At 59.6% G+C, this 15,127-nt stretch overlaps 1 protein-coding gene across 2 annotated transcripts in view; it reads right to left on the reverse strand.

Moving 5' to 3' along the window:
* Positions 1–293: 293 nt before the first annotated feature.
* The window catches only part of sptbn1 (spectrin, beta, non-erythrocytic 1), a 48,498-nt gene continuing 33,664 nt past the window's right edge, over positions 294–15,127 (reverse strand). For both annotated transcript variants that reach the window (XM_053874315.1, XM_053874314.1), the window contains 28 exons: positions 14,923–15,003; positions 14,651–14,857; positions 13,567–13,778; positions 13,204–13,341; positions 13,020–13,140; positions 12,747–12,962; positions 12,230–12,649; positions 11,966–12,168; positions 10,739–10,829; positions 10,505–10,651; positions 10,126–10,389; positions 9,614–9,838; positions 9,452–9,541; positions 9,107–9,385; positions 8,609–8,739; positions 8,342–8,546; positions 7,900–8,274; positions 7,751–7,837; positions 5,720–5,877; positions 5,521–5,659; positions 4,922–5,006; positions 4,659–4,855; positions 4,518–4,603; positions 4,365–4,419; positions 1,659–1,858; positions 1,409–1,582; positions 1,292–1,334; positions 294–1,210 (listed from right to left, as the gene is read on the reverse strand). In XM_053874315.1, the coding sequence (XP_053730290.1) occupies positions 1,001–1,210; positions 1,292–1,334; positions 1,409–1,582; positions 1,659–1,858; positions 4,365–4,419; positions 4,518–4,603; positions 4,659–4,855; positions 4,922–5,006; positions 5,521–5,659; positions 5,720–5,877; positions 7,751–7,837; positions 7,900–8,274; positions 8,342–8,546; positions 8,609–8,739; positions 9,107–9,385; positions 9,452–9,541; positions 9,614–9,838; positions 10,126–10,389; positions 10,505–10,651; positions 10,739–10,829; positions 11,966–12,168; positions 12,230–12,649; positions 12,747–12,962; positions 13,020–13,140; positions 13,204–13,341; positions 13,567–13,778; positions 14,651–14,857; positions 14,923–15,003 (4,839 nt within the window). In that variant the 3' untranslated portion in view covers positions 294–1,000. The remainder of the gene's footprint in view (positions 1,211–1,291; positions 1,335–1,408; positions 1,583–1,658; positions 1,859–4,364; positions 4,420–4,517; positions 4,604–4,658; positions 4,856–4,921; positions 5,007–5,520; positions 5,660–5,719; positions 5,878–7,750; positions 7,838–7,899; positions 8,275–8,341; positions 8,547–8,608; positions 8,740–9,106; positions 9,386–9,451; positions 9,542–9,613; positions 9,839–10,125; positions 10,390–10,504; positions 10,652–10,738; positions 10,830–11,965; positions 12,169–12,229; positions 12,650–12,746; positions 12,963–13,019; positions 13,141–13,203; positions 13,342–13,566; positions 13,779–14,650; positions 14,858–14,922; positions 15,004–15,127) is intronic.

Below are 15,127 nucleotides of genomic sequence, written 5' to 3' on the forward strand. Positions count from 1 at the left end.
CGTGGATGGTGCCGGCAGAGGTGGCCACAGAGAGCGAGGGGGTGGAGGCTGGCTCGCACGTCACTCATCTCGGACCTCCCTCCAGCAGGAGGCGACAGTGGCGCGGCTCCGTCTGTGTCCGCGCGGCCGCTCCAGGACACCATTGATTCAAGTCCTTTACCAGACGGACGCAGCGGCAGCTCATGCGGTGAGGACAGAGCACAGAAGCGCAGGTTGTTTTAAAAGCGTTTAATGGCTTTCAGCACATATGTAACAGAGGGGGGAGGGGGAGAAGTCTACAGGTGCAGAATCCAACTAGCGGTGACCCCCGGTCCACGTCACGTGACTAACTCACCTACAAACCCCAGCCCAGCAAGCCCCGCCCCACCGTGGCGTTTGATTGTGCAATATGTCGGTTACTATGGTTACGGTGACAGAGGAATGCGCACTATACTGATTCACTTGCCCGAGAAATGTAGCGATTAAATAAAAAGAAGAAGAAGAAGGAGGAGGGACGCAGCAGACGTCAGGAGACCGTGAGGAGGAGGGGTCCGGGTCATGACCCCCCCCGGCCCCTGAGCGCAGCCTCGGGCTCTAGAGAGTGAAGCCAACAAGCAAGCGGCGAGCGGCGCTCCAGCAAATGCCTTTATATTCAACCTTCCACTGGGAAACGTCTGGACACGCTCACTTGTTACACACAAGTTGTACACAGCTGGAAGCAGCGCGGTCCGGCCGGTCCTCTGGGGTGGTGACGTGGGCGGAGCCAGAGGCAGGAAGAGGACGGCGCCACAACCTCGGCTCTGGAGCGTTGGCCGCGCTGATGCTGAAGACGGGCTGATGTGTGAGGATGGGACCACCAGGTTCTGACCCACTCCAGCTGGGAGGCTTCACACACACACGCACACACACACGCCTTCTGATTGACAACGAGGGACGAGGCCCAAACAGCACCGGAGGAGGGGAAGAGAGAGAGGAGGGGGAGCGGGGGGTGAGGGGAAAAGGGGGAGGCGGGGGGGCGCGTCTACTTCTTCTTGCTGAACAGACTGAAGCGCTTCTCCTTGTCTTTCTCACGCTTGCCCGGGCTGGACTCGGCCGTCACCGTGGCGACGGCGGCCGGCAGCGTCTGGGCGCGGGCGCCCGGCGCCGGCGTGCTGTGGCTGCTGGGCGTCACTTCCTGCTTGTCGCCCGCCACGGCAGCAGAGATGGCCGAGATCCACGTGTTCATCTCCTCCTGGGGGCGAGAGAGAGCAGCGGCGCAGTGGTCAGTGGCTGCTGAGCGCCGCCGTGACGGCGCGTCCCGCCCAGTACTCACATCATCTTTGGCTTGGAAGAGATACTCGTTCCCGTCCGTGACCCTGCGGAGGAGACAGCACCGCGGTGAGAACTCACGGCTCTGGGGCCTCAGCTTCCCAGCGGCGGCTTCTCTCACTTGAGCTTGAAGACGTGCTTCTTCTTCTTGTATCCCAGGGCCACCTCGCACAGCGCCTCCTTCAGGCTGACCGGGATCTCGCCGTGGTACGGGACGCCCTGGCCGGCGCTCTTCTGGTCCTTGTAGAAGCCCATCTCCTGCTGGTTGATGACACAGTAGACGTTGTGCCACGACCTGCCGGGGCAGCAGAGAGCCGGGTCACAGAGCGGCCAGCGCCAGGTCCAGAGCCGGCGGGTCCACGCCGACGCACCTGCTGGAGGCCTTCTTGTTGTGCCCCTCCCACTCGTGTTTGCGGTGCAGAAAACCTTCCAGCTGAGACGTCGGGGAGTCCGGCTGAGACTTGGCCGGCAGAGTGGCCGCCTGACTCGCCTTGGCCTTCCGACTCGCTCCCGGAGAACCTGCCGGACTCGGCTCAGAGACCCCGTTCAGCTCCGCCCCTTCTAGGTTTTCCTGCAAACAACCAGACACAGACGAGTCACGCGCTGAGAGAGAGAGAGAGAGACACGCGCACTCAGACCAGGTCAGTTGGTGAGTCGCCGGTCTAGTCGGAGGAGTCGGGATGGAGTTGGCGGGTGAGGGGGAGTCAGAGTCTCAGAGCGAGGAGGAGTTATGACTCCTGAGAAGCACTTGGACGAGTCAGAGCACGAGTCAGGCCAGGCCTGTGGTGTGAAGACCAGTCACGCGCTGAGAGAGAGAGACACCCGCACTCAGACCAGGTCAGTTGGTGAGTCGCCGTTCCAGTCGAAGAGTTGGGATGGAGACTGGAGTTCTGACTCCAGAGAAGCACTTGGACGAGTCAGAGCGCGAGTCAGGTCAGTCACATGGAGTCAGGCGGAGAGCAGATGCAAGGGTCAGTCCAGGTGGCAGTGGGGTCCGTGACGAGTCAGGAGTCGAGTCACAGGACTGGGACATGCAGAAGCTACAGCGACATGCAGAGGCAGAGTCAGGAAGAGCAGTTGTGACAGAACAGAAGAGAACGGAGACACTTCACTGCAACTCACACACTCATGTGTTCATTCGGCAGCAGCTGCAGGAGCCGCTGGAATGAAAAGCCGCTCGAAAACCAAAGGATTAGAAAAGAGGAGGCTGAGCGAGAAGAAGGCGGCAGGAGCGACCCGGGTCTGGGCTCCGACATGCAGCCGAGTCACAGCAAACCCACACAGCAGCCGCAGCATCCAGTCTCAAACAATCTCAAGGACATTGCTTGGAAGGCTTTACTGGTGAGGGCGGCTCGGGGGCGGGTCCTCAGCAGCCGGACTCTTCTGGAGCGCTCGGACCCACCTGGGTCACGGGCAGTGCTTCCTGGGTCTGGCTCCACAGCAGCCACGCAACCAACCCGTCGTCATGGCAACAAAGACTCGCTCCCCTGACGCCGCACAGCTGACTCCACTTTGAATTACGACACGTTTCGACACCAGAAATGAAAATGTGATGGGAGGACTTTTGTTTCCTATGAAAGTGCTCTTCAGTGGAAGGCTGAGGGTTTGATAGACCACTGCAATAACCTGCAGGGGGCGACGTGGGAGGAGTCACGTCTCTGGGGGTCACGTGACCCGAGCTCCTCGCTCAACAGTGAGACCTGCTGCGGCGCAGCCTGCAGACAGGTGGCGCCGCTCCTAACCCGCTAACACACGGCTCCCCCTCCCGACTGGGGCCTGGACCCCAGACCCAGCTGGGATTAGAGCAAATGTCACATCTGGAAAAACAACAGAAGAGCTGAGCCATGACAGCAGGGAGACACACGGTGTGGACGAGAAGCCTCCCAGACTCAACAACAGGCAGACATGAAGACACGACAGGTGCTGGTTCTGCTGGGTTTATTGAGTGGCCTAGTGGGGACCGTCATGCAACACACACACACACACACACACACACACACACACACACACACCGAGCAACCGAGATACAACACCATGAGAACAACACGAGAGCAAAAGATGGGGCGGGAGGGGACCAGTGAGGATGGATGATGGATGATGGATGGATGGATGGATGGATGGATGGATGGATGGATGGATGGATGGATGGAGACACGCACACAGCCCTTGACACACACCCGGACACACACACACACACACACTCAGCGAGTGTGTCAGCGATGACACGAAGAGACGGTGAAGCGTTTATGTTGGAGAGTTTGATGTTTCACGTCAGCGGCTGCAGCGGGTGAGTGAGTGACTCACAGCAGGCTGGAAACTAAGGGAGCAGCTCACTGCAGCTTCTCAGAGGAGGAACCCAAGTGACGGAGCAGAGAGAAGGAGGGGGCGGAGTTTATTAACTCAGGGAGCTTCAGCCACCGACGCGTCCCTCAGAAGCTCGATAACTAAGCCAGGGGTCAGACATGGGCAGGCAGGTCATGTGACTGCGTTCTGGGACCACAGGTCTGTGGGGTCACGAGGTCGCGCTCCACACTGTGAGTCGATAGATCATGACGTACACTAGGAGGAGCACGAGCAGCTGCGGGGAGATGATGGTGGGGGGGTCGAGCTGAGGGAGAGAGGGGGGGGGACAGGAAGTGAGGGGAGGGCAGGGAACGTTCAGGACTCACACACTCACACACTTCCATCCAGATCTGAACCACTGAAGCACCACCGCGGTGAAACCAGAGCAGCACAATGAAGCTCCAGAGCCAGTGGAGGGAACCAAACATGGTGGAGCCACAGAGCGTCACGTGAGAGTGTGTGTGTGTGTGTGTGTGAGTGAGTGTGTGAGTGTGTGTGACTGTGTGTGCGTGAGTGTGTGTGTGTGTGCGCGAGTGTGTGTGTGTGTGTGTGCGCGTGTGTGTGTGCGCGTGTGTGTGAGCGTGTGTGTGTGCGCGTGTGTGTGTGCGCGTGTGTGTGTGCGCGTGTGTGTGACTGTGTGTGACTGTGTGTGAGAGAGAGAGTCAGGGCGCGGCGGCCCTGCGGCCCTGCAGGGTGCTGCTGTAGTGCTGGTAGGCAGGTGAGCGGTAACTAACCCTGGGCGACTCCTGGTCTGACGGCAGCCCGTTCTGGGACACCGGCTCCCCCTGCCTGCAGACACACACACAGACAGACAGCAGCAGTGAGAGGGAGCAGGAGGCTCCTGCACGAAGCCGACGGCGGGTCCGACCCGGGGCCTCCTCACTCACCGGTCCTGAACGTCTGCGGCAGCCGGCGGCGGCACTTTCCTCCTCTCTTCCTCCTCTTGCCTTCTTCTCACTTCCAGTAGCTCCATCTGGACACAGGCAGGGTCAGAGTGGGCGGAGTCAGCCGGCTCTGCGGCGCCTCACCGTGGTCAGCCTCTCCAGCGCGGCGAAGCGCTCCTCCCAGGTGGCGGCCGACTTCTCGAAGGCCTCGTGGCGCTTGATGAGCTTCTCCACCTCGTCCACGCTCTGACCGATCTCCCTGCTGGACAGGTAGGGCTCCTGGCCCAGCAGCCAGGCCTCGGCCACGCCCGCGTCCCTGGAGAACTGGTGCACCTCCAGCACTGGGTGACAGGCAGCGGGGGGTCAGACGCGCGCCACGCCTCACTCAGCCTGCCGCGGCACCTTACCCAGCCGCAGCCACTCCCACCGGTCCTCCCACTTGTCGATCATCTCTTTCCTCTTGTCCGTCAACTGCAGCAACTTTTCTTTGATCTGAAACGGTCAGCAGGACACGTCGCATCAGCTGCACCTTTCGACCCCCCTCGGGCCGCAGCCCGCTCCTCCCAGCCCCCTCCAGCAACTGACACTCAGCTGTTTCGCTACTTGCTGAAAATGTGTTTGTTTGAAAACGTGGCAGAAATGGATCAGGATCCATCTCTTTCAAAGGACTATTTGGATTGGACCACCATCTCCCGTGTCTTTTGAGACCAACTTGGAATTCAGGCCAAAGGCCTCGTCGTTGGGAGAGTTTCCAGACAAACCTTGGACATTCTTTGCCTCAGCTGGCTCCATGCCAACAACTATTCTGTCTCCCTTCACAATTGATCCGGTTTTTTAGCCAACTTGTGAACCAGGGACCAAACTTTGACAGCCTTAGACGCGTAGAGCGGGGCGTCACGTTAGCTCAGTCGGGCGACGGTTGGTGACCCAATGTGGCCTGCCTCCATCTCCGGACACATTTCCCGCGGGACGACGGTGAAGAAGAAGGTGAAGTGAAGCGTCACACCTCCTCTGAAGCGTAGTGCTTCCTGGCCAGCAGAGCTTTGCCCAGCTCGATGCAGGCGGTGAAGCTGTCGTTCCGGGCGTCGATCTCCGCCTTGATGCCCTGGTGGTTGTTCATCAGCAGCTCCACCGACGACACGTCACTGCGGACACAAGCCCCGTCAGCAGCGTGGCCACAGAGGCGGCGAGTGGCCAGGGCTCACCGCGGCTTCTCCTGCGCCTCGATCAGGCGGATGACGTCCTCCATCCACAGCATCAGGTCGCGCACCATGCTGAAGAAGCGGAACTTGTCTCCGGTGTCCAGCAGCTTGACCCGCCGGCCCTCCACCGCCTCCAGCAGGTTCTTCCAGGCCTCCAGCACCTGAGAGGACGCACACCTTCAGCACGCCGGCTTCAGCCGCGCCCACCCCTGACCCTGGGGAGGGCCGTCACGTGACCCTGCCCAGCTTCCTCTCACTCGCTCACTGCCACCGCAGGTCTGGGTGGGTCCAGGGGCCACGCCCACTCGCCGTCTCACACACACACACTCTCTCTCTCTCACACAGACGGACACCAAGTGTCCTCATGGTTTCTAAACACGGGTCTACACGTTGGAGGAAGGAGACCAACTGAACACGGTCCATGAGCAGGAGCACAGACTCAACACTGCCCCCCTCAGGCGCATCGCTCAACTGCCAGGCTTCAATCTGGGCCTGCATTCCTCATGGGGGGACAATGAGCAGGACGTGAGTGCAGAAGCCGGCGGCTTCACTGGGACACGCAGACAAAGCTCCATGCTCTCAGGAAGCCCTGCATGTCCCGCAGCTGCAAGCCGCTTGGAAAAGCTCATGGGCGACGCTCACACCACTTTCCAAACAGCTCTCCGCGGGAAGCAGCAAACTCCAGAGAGGTTTGTTTCCTCCTCCTCTGAAGAGCGGGCGGGTGGGCGGAGCTTGGACGACACTCCAGGAACAAGACCAAACAGAGCCGCAGAGTTTGCTACTCCCCCAGAGAGGGCGCCAGCTGCAGAGCTAAAATGGCACAGTCCATCGGCATTTTAGTCTGGAGGTCTGACACTGCAGCCAAAGTCAAGCAAAGCTGAAGCTGGAGAGTCTCACCTCGGCCTCTCTCTTCTGCCAACGATGCAGGGAAACACAGGCCATCGAAACACAGCATCAGCATCATCACCAGTGGTTACAGTGGGGCTGACAGGACCACAGCTCTGTTCTAGGTACAGGACCAGGCCCGGATCTTCTTCCCACCCAAACTCCACCACGAGTCACGCCCCAAACTCCAGTCAGTCCAGTCATCACGAGTCACGCTCCAAACTCCAGTCAGTCCAGTCATCACGAGTCAAACTCCAAACACAAGTCAGTCGAGTCATCACGAGTCACGCTCCAAACTCCAGTCAGTCCAGTCATCACGAGTCACGCTCCAAACTCCAGTCATCACGAGTCAAACTCCAGTCAGTCCAGTCATCACGAGTCAAACTCCAAACTCCAGTCATCACGAGTCACGCTCCAAACTCCAGTCAGTCCAGTCATCACGAGTCACGCTCCAAACTCCAGTCAGTCCAGTCATCACGAGTCACGCTCCAAACTCCAGTCATCACGAGTCAAACTCCAGTCAGTCCAGTCATCACGAGTCAAACTCCAAACACAAGTCAGTCCAGTCATCACGAGTCACGCTCCAAACTCCAGTCATCACGAGTCAAACTCCAGTCAGTCCAGTCATCACGAGTCACACTCCAAACTCCAGTCAGTCCAGTCATCACGAGTCAAACTCCAAACTCCAGTCATCACGAGTCACACTCCAAACTCCAGTCAGTCCAGTCATCACGAGTCACGCTCCAAACTCCAGTCAGTCCAGTCATCACGAGTCAAACTCCAAACACGAGTCAGTCCAGTCATCACGAGTCACACTCCAAACAGGAGTCAGTCCAGTCATCACGAGTCAAAGTCAAGTCCACCTTCAGGGTTTGCAGACGCTGCCCAGGACGTGTCCAAGTCTCCACTCAACAGCTGTGGCCGTGACCTCAGAAGACTCTGCTGCACCACAGACACGCAGCACAGCCCGAACCAGGCCAACGCAACAGGAAGGTCTGGCGCTTCACTGGAACACAGGTGTGGCGACGCTCCAGCAGAGAGCCTGGCTCACCACGCTGCCTCTGAAGCTTCAGTCCTCAAGGACAGAGCTGCCGCTTCAACATCGTTCACCAAACACCCTCAGTGGGTGAGAGATGAAGGTCCGCTCACCTCTCCTTCTCTCTTCTGGATGTCGTCGGCCTTATCTCCGGCGTAAGCCGACTGCAGGCGCACGGCGTCCTCCTGCAGCTGCCGCACCTGAGAACACACACACACAGCGTCAGTGGGGCGCGCACACGGAGGGACGGGCGGCGGCGCACCTGCGTCCCCAGCGCCTGGATGTCGTGCTCGAAGGTGGTGTGCATCCTCTGCAGCGTCTCCACGGTGTTCTGGTCGCGGCCCAGCTCCTCGGGGAGCTTCTTGTGTTTGTCCAGGATGCGGTTGAGGATCTCCTTGGCGTCGTGGTAGAACTTGTGCAGCTCGTAGGAGGCGGCGAGGATCTGCGTCCGCGTGTCGATCAGCTCCAGCAGGTCGGCCCAGGCCTCGTTGAGGCCGTCCTTCCACTCGGCGATGGTGGCGGCGTCGCCGTGGCCGGCGTTGATCAGCTCGTCGGCCAGGCGGTTGACGGCGTCCACGCGCTCCTGGCCGATGTTGCCGGTGTCGCGGGCGAACTCTCTGAAGCGCTCCTGCAGCATCTGCGGGGTGGTTTGAAAAGAGGCGGGTCAGGCGAGGGTCAGGTCACCTGACCCGGCCGGGGCTCACCGTCACGTGCTCGTAGTCCTGGCCCAGCTCGTGGGATCCAGCCACCACCTCCCGCTCGGCGATCCACTGCTCCAGGTCGTCCACTTCCCTGTTGAGCTGGAAGAGACGGAAGCGCTCGTCCAGCTTGCCGCGGCGTTCCTCGGACAGGTCCTTCAGGCCGGCGTACAGCTTGTCCACCTGCGACTGACGCATGCCGATGCGCTCGCTGCACAGACACCACATCCGTCAGCATCCGCGCGCGGCTCCCGCGCCGCCGGCTCCACTCACCTGTCGGGATGTTCGGCCGCCACCAGGCCCCGGCTGGTGCTGGACAGCTGGTGGACCGTGTCGGCGTAGTCCTCCACCGCCTGCTCCAGAATCTGGTGCTTCTTCAACATGGCCACTGAACTCTGCTCGTCCTGTCACCAAGGTCACCAAGGTCAACCAAAACTGACCAAGACTTAGGAAACCACAACCAGCGTCCACTGTCTGCAAGACTGATGAAAAGCAAGTGAAGGTGTGGGAGAGTTGTCCTCTGCTTGGGTGTGTACTCCTGTCATCAGGAGGCATCTGGATCTGGGCTGCTGTCACCACAGCTGTCCAGTCGGCCGTGTCGCCGGCCAACAGCCTCCTCTTCCCACACCTTTTGGTCCAACACCTCATATCGGAGGCCAAAAACAGCCGACTACAGCGACTGAAAAGCAGCCCGCCCGCTCTAAAAACCAAGTGAATGGGAAAGGAAAACAAACCAGCCGTAACTGTCCTGACCTCGGTGGTCTCACTCACCTTGGCCTTCTCCTCCGACATCATGTAGAGCTCCTGCTCGCTCATCCAGGCTTCAGCCTCCGCGGCGTCAAAGTAGTACTGCTGCGCCTCGTGCGCCTCGTTCAGCCGTGCGTGCCGCTTCTCCGTCTCCTTGCGGATCTGCTCCCACAGCGACTGCAGCTCAGCCAGGCGAAGGCGGATGGCGGCGGCGGTGGGGTTGTCCTCCCTCAGGACGTGCTGGCTGCGCTCGAAGATGTCGTCGAAGCGCGGCTGATGGCCCTGGATCTCCTTCTGCAGGGTCTGCAGGGGGTGGCGCAGCAGCTGGGGTCAGGCCAGGTCAGCCCAGGCCATCTGCCGTCTACTGACCTGGTTCTTCTTGATGAGAAGCTGGACGGTCTGAAGGTTGTGTCCGTGGTCGGTGGAGGTGGCCAGAGGCATCCGCTCCTCCACCCAGAGCTGCAGACAAACGTCCAGGTCACGGTGGCGTTGAGGTGGGCAGCCTCACCGCCCGACACGCCTGTCACTTACGATCTCGTCCTCCACGTCCCTGTTGAACTGGTGGATCTCTCGCGAGGCCATCAGATTGTCGCGTCTCTTCTTCAGCGGATCCTGAAGCGCCACAAACTTCTTCTCCACGCTGATGCGCTGCCCGTCCACTTCCTCTGAGCCTTTCCCCTCCTGGCTGAGGACCTGAGACTGGCCGCGGAGCTCGTCCACCTCCCGCTGACGCACCTCCACCTGGCTCTCCAGGATCTGCAGGGAACAGCCAGAGACTCTGACCTCAGGCCGGCTGACACACTGCCACTTCAACTTGTTTCACTTGGATTTAGACAGAAAGAAAAGCGCTTCAGATTAGGAGTGAATCCAGTCTGCTGTCACCGTGCGTCCCAAAGCCACTCTCAGCACCTGACACTGCCCTGGTTCCTCCTGCTGAAGTCTGAGTCCAGCATCAGGCAACATTTCTCACCAGGAAAGTGGAAAAACAAAGCTCCTGATTCAGCCGAGGTCTGGCCTGAGGAGGACAGCGTGCTCCCACTCACCTGCTGCTTCTTCAGCAGGATGTTGACGGAGGTCAGGTCCTTGCCGTAGTCGTCCGACTGCAGCTGACCGTCCAGACCCAGCAGCCACTTGTCCAGGTCGGCGCAGCTCTGGGTGAACAACTCGGCCTTGTTGGCGTCGAACAGACACTTGGCTTTGGTCTGAGTGGTGGACTCCAGGTCCTGCCACATGCTCTTCAGGGAGGCCAGCTTCTCCTTCACCATGGCCTCCGTCTCTGGCTTCTCCGCCATCAGCATCTGCCCCTCCTGGACACACACACACACAGGTGGAAACCTCGACACATGCGGCAGGACCCGGCAGGACGGCGAGGCCTGAGTGCTGGCAGGGCCTGGAGGAGGAGCTCAGGCCGGCGACACTGACCTTCTCGATCTTGTCCAGCCACTCCTTGTTGGACTGCAGCTCTGCCATGAAGGCCTGGTGCTTGAGCCACTTGCTGTGCAGGTTCCTGGCCTCGTCGTACGTCATGTCCTGAGCCGTCAGCATCTTCTCGTTGATCCACAGGGAGAGCTGAGGACAGCAGGAGCAGGAGAGCATCACCTCACACGTCCCGTGGCCGTGGATCATCTTGCTCTCTTCTCAGTCTGGTGGCTTTACCTCCTGGCAGTCCTGAAGGAACTTCTGCAGATCCCTGTTGTCCTTCAGCCTGGCCAGAAGGTCGCTGGCCGCAGCACGGTTCTTCTTGTGTCTGAGGGCGGAGAGCAAGGAGCCCTGACTCAAGTGTGACCCCGACACAGCCAGACTTCTTCTGAGCTGTGCTCACCAGCCTTTCATGACACACAACTATCAGAGTCAAATCAAAGTCCACTTTCAGTTTGGACAGCTATTCTCAGCAGGACACGGCGTCCGGGAGCTGGGGCTGGCTCAGCCGGCGGCAGCAGCCCTGGAGCCTCCCCCGCTCGCTGCCCGGGATTTTCAGGACTCGGTTGAGGTCGGCGTCACCAAGGGAACGTCAGGCGCGGCTCACGGGTTTGTCTGTCTGCACAGCTGGGCCTCCTCGCCGCAGCAGCCGTGATGACATGTCCTCTCCACCAGGGCGTCCCAACCCATGACCCCGCCCCTCCCCGCACACCATGTCAACGACGGACAACTAACAACTTGCTTTGTCACAAACACAGCTGTAAACATCTGTTTGTACCAACATGGCTTGGTCAACAACAGATAAACAAGCAAGAAAGGTCAACAGACATGAAGTCAGTAACTGTTGCCATGGTAACACTGTGATTCACTGGGCTGAGCCTCAGTCATTAAAAGAATCCTAATAATGATACTTAAACCATGTTGCTCGTGAGCCTTTCCCTCACTACCAGCCATGGTGTGCACAGCCTGGTGTCTCCATCTTGTTTCATATATTGATGCCAGACCACAACATTCATTCATTCAGACAACAGGCTCGTGGCTTGATTCACTGTAGTGAGCGACTGGAATTCCCATCCCTGTGAAGCTCTTTTGCGCTCACTCTGAAAGTCCCGTGTGTGGCTGGGCTCGCCGCTGGGATGCAGGGGGTTAGATAGTGAAGGAGTGTGTCAAGTGTGGAACTGATCTGCGCTGTCCTCCTGTCACCAGCGCCACACGTCCATCAACAGCGGCTTCCACGCCGCCAGTGGCGCCACTTACCCTGAGATTACGGCGGTAAACTAATGTGGCCACCGCGATGGCCAAAATAGGGTTGGGAAAGGTTTGAGAATCTGTGAATTTGGATCATATTCGGCCAAATTGCTGGGTGGAAACACAATGGAATGTAAACCAGTGAGATGACACTGGGAGTCGGGCGTGGTTTTTCACGTTTTGCTCTCCGCCACAGCGGCACCAAGGTCCGCTCACCTCTGATCGATGGAGTCCACCTTCTCCTGGATCCGCTCGGTGTTGATGTTGCCGTCGGTCACCAGGCGGCGGCCCGTGTCCACCACGCCACTGATCTTCTCCTCGTTGGCGTCCATGGTGGTCATGAAGTCCTCCTGCTTCTTGATGGCGGCCTCGGCGGCCTCCAGGGTGGAGGGCATCTCGGTGTGGGCCAGCACGTACTCCTGCGGGGGACAGGGGCGTCAGGGGCCGGCGCAGGGGCTGAGCGGGGAGGCCGGCTCTCACCTGGTTGTTGAGGAAGGCCTCGGCCTGCTTGGTGTCCCGCAGGAAGAGCTGGTAGCAGTGCGACTGCGACAGCAGGTTCTGCCGGTTCTCCCACATCTTGTGCAGCTCGTTCCAGCCCGTGTCCAGCGCCTGCAGCCGCTGCCTCAGGAACATGTACTGGGCGTCCGTCTGGCCCTGGGTCACCATCTCGCCCATGTCCCGCATCTTCTGGTAGTCCTCCTCGTAGTTGCGCACCTCGTTCTTGATGCCCTCGTGCTGAGTCAGCAGCTTCTCGGCCTCGGCCAGCGTGTTGGGCATGTCCTCGGAGGCGATGGCCGTCTGGGTCCTGGACAGCCAGGACTGGAAGTCGTCCAGGTCCCGCAGGAACTGCTGCAGCTTGCTGGCCTCGCCCAGAGACTCCTCTCGGTTCTTCATGGTGTCCTGAAGAGGAAACGCCGGCGTGTGAACTGACTGCTTCTACTTCAGAGCTTTCGCCGCAGCCACGGTTTCGCTTCCCCCTCACGTCCCCCTGACTCGCCTTCATCTCCTCCCACACCCGGGTGATCTCGGCCAGGCGGCCCTTGATGGCCTGGGACTGGTCGGGGTGCTCGCCGGCCAGACGCTCCGCCTCCTTGCCCAGGTCTCCCAGCTTGTCCTCGATGGCGGCGAGGTCGCGTTCCATCCCGGTCAGCTTCCTCTGCAGCGCCATGACACCGGCCAGGTCGTTCCCCAGCTCCTGGGTGGACTCGATCACCTGCGGGAGGTCAGGGGTCAGAGGAGCCTGCCCTTTCGGGGGGGGGGGGGGGGGCACCTTGGTCTTCTCCTTGATCCAGGACTTGGTCTCGTTGCACTCCAGGTGGTAGTTCTGTACTCCCAGCGCGGAGTTCAGAAGGTCCTTCTTTTGGTCCACCAGGTCTCTGAACTGACTCCACCTGCCCTCACGGACACAGAGCCCATCAGAACCGGCGCTGATGCCACAGAGGCCGATGGCTCACCTGGTGTTGAGCTTGTCCTGCTGGGCCTTGATCTCCTTCTCACTGGGATGTCCACTGTGGATCAGCTGCCGGGCGATCTGGTTCACCACAGCCACCCGGGACGCCTGGTTGTTCATCTCCGGCTCCAAGCTCTCGAACCTGGAGGTGAGAACGGACGCGACAGTCACCATCTCACAGGAGCTCAGGTAGAAATCGCACTTTGGGATGTGAAGAGCTGCAGAACCAGAAGGGTCTGAGTCAACTCTCACACTCCAGTGTTTCCTTCAAACTGAGGAGAGGCATGTCTGTGGTGGTGCGGTGGATGGATCACCAGCAGGTGGCGGTGTAGCCAAAGAAAGCAGGAGGCGCGAGCGGGCCACTGACCGGTGCTGCACCACCTCCAGGTCCTCCAGCTTCTCCGGGATCTCCATGCTGTTCAGCCACTGCTCCTTCTCATCGATCCAGACCTCGCAGGCGCTGGCCTCGCTCATCATCTTGTAGAGAGCCAGGGCGTCCTGCAGCGCCTGCTTCCTCAGCCGCGTCAGCTCCGCCACCTCCTTGTAGCGCTCCTCGATGCCCTCCAGCCGAGCACGGACCTGCGGGTCACGGCAGGCGGGCAGCAGAAGGTGAGGGCCGCAGCACACGCCAGCTCGCACACACTCTTCACACTTCACAATTAAAGCGCCGCAACATCTCGATCGAGTTTCAGGACAATCGCTGAGGAAGAGAGCTGCTCCGGAGAAAAGGGGGGGGGGCCTGACAACACACGATCCCCGTGGGGACCTGATGTCTTCGTGGGGACCTTTTACCACCCCCACAGGTCCAATTTGAGGATGAAGACTTCCAAATAACTGGGTGACGATAGTCAGGCTCCAGTCTGGTTCAGACTCCTGCTTCAGGTGAGCCATTTGTTCTGGAGGGTTCGGTCCAGGGGAAAGTATCATGTCAATGACAAACCTCGTAATGTCCCCACGGGTATAGAAACACAAACGCGCGTGTGTGTGTGTGTGTGTGTGTGTGTGTGTGTGTGTGTGTGCGCACATATTAATATTCTTGTGTGGACCAATCAAACAAGACACTGATCTTATGAGGACATCGATCCACATCGAGTTTTGAGGGTGAAAACGTCAAAATACTGGTGTGCACTTCCTGGAGCTGATGGTGAAGGGGGTGAGGCTGGGGAAAGGGTGATGTCGATAAGAAACCTCACAACGTCCCCACAAGGAGAGAGAGAGAGAGATAAAACATGTGAGGCCCTCACTGCGTCGAGCCTCAGTTTGAGGGTGAAAACTACAAAACAGCTGAGTCACTATCACTGGGTTTTACTTTGGTTCAGGGTCAAGGTGCAGTTCAGCCAGGTGCCAGGTGAGACGGTTAGGTTCAGGGGGAGAGGCTGGGGAAAGGGTGATGTTCATGACAGTCCTCACTCAGACAGGAAGACAAACGTGTGCGCGCTCGGCGCTCTGACCTCCTCCGAGTCGACCCTCTCGGGCGGCAGCAGCTTGGCCTGGTCGTGCAGGGCCTCGATGACGGGTCTGTAGCTGCCGATCTCCTCGGCCACGTCCTTGTGCTTCTTGACCAGCGCCTGGGTGGAGAACTCGTCGTGGCCCACGTCCACGCTGGAGACGATCCGCAGCACGTCCAGCATCCAGGTGTCGATGTCGTCGGCATCCGCCTGCCGGGACACTGCGGGTTCAGAGACGCTGCGGAGGGATCCGGCAGGTAGAGTTTGGTTCTCACCTGGAACTGGTGCTGGTTACAGGCTTCCTGCAGACGAGCCTTTCGCAGAGCAGCCAGTCGCTCCAGCGCCGCCCACTGATCCTGGAGAGGGAAGCGCTGTCACCTCGGCACCTCCTTCACTCACTCACTCACTCACCTCCTTCACTCACTCACTCACTCACTCACCTCCTTCACTCACTCACCTCCTTCACTCACTCACTCACTC

This window comes from Synchiropus splendidus, chromosome 9 (genome assembly GCF_027744825.2).
Source record: "Synchiropus splendidus isolate RoL2022-P1 chromosome 9, RoL_Sspl_1.0, whole genome shotgun sequence".
Classification (NCBI taxonomy): Eukaryota; Metazoa; Chordata; class Actinopteri; order Syngnathiformes; family Callionymidae; genus Synchiropus; species Synchiropus splendidus.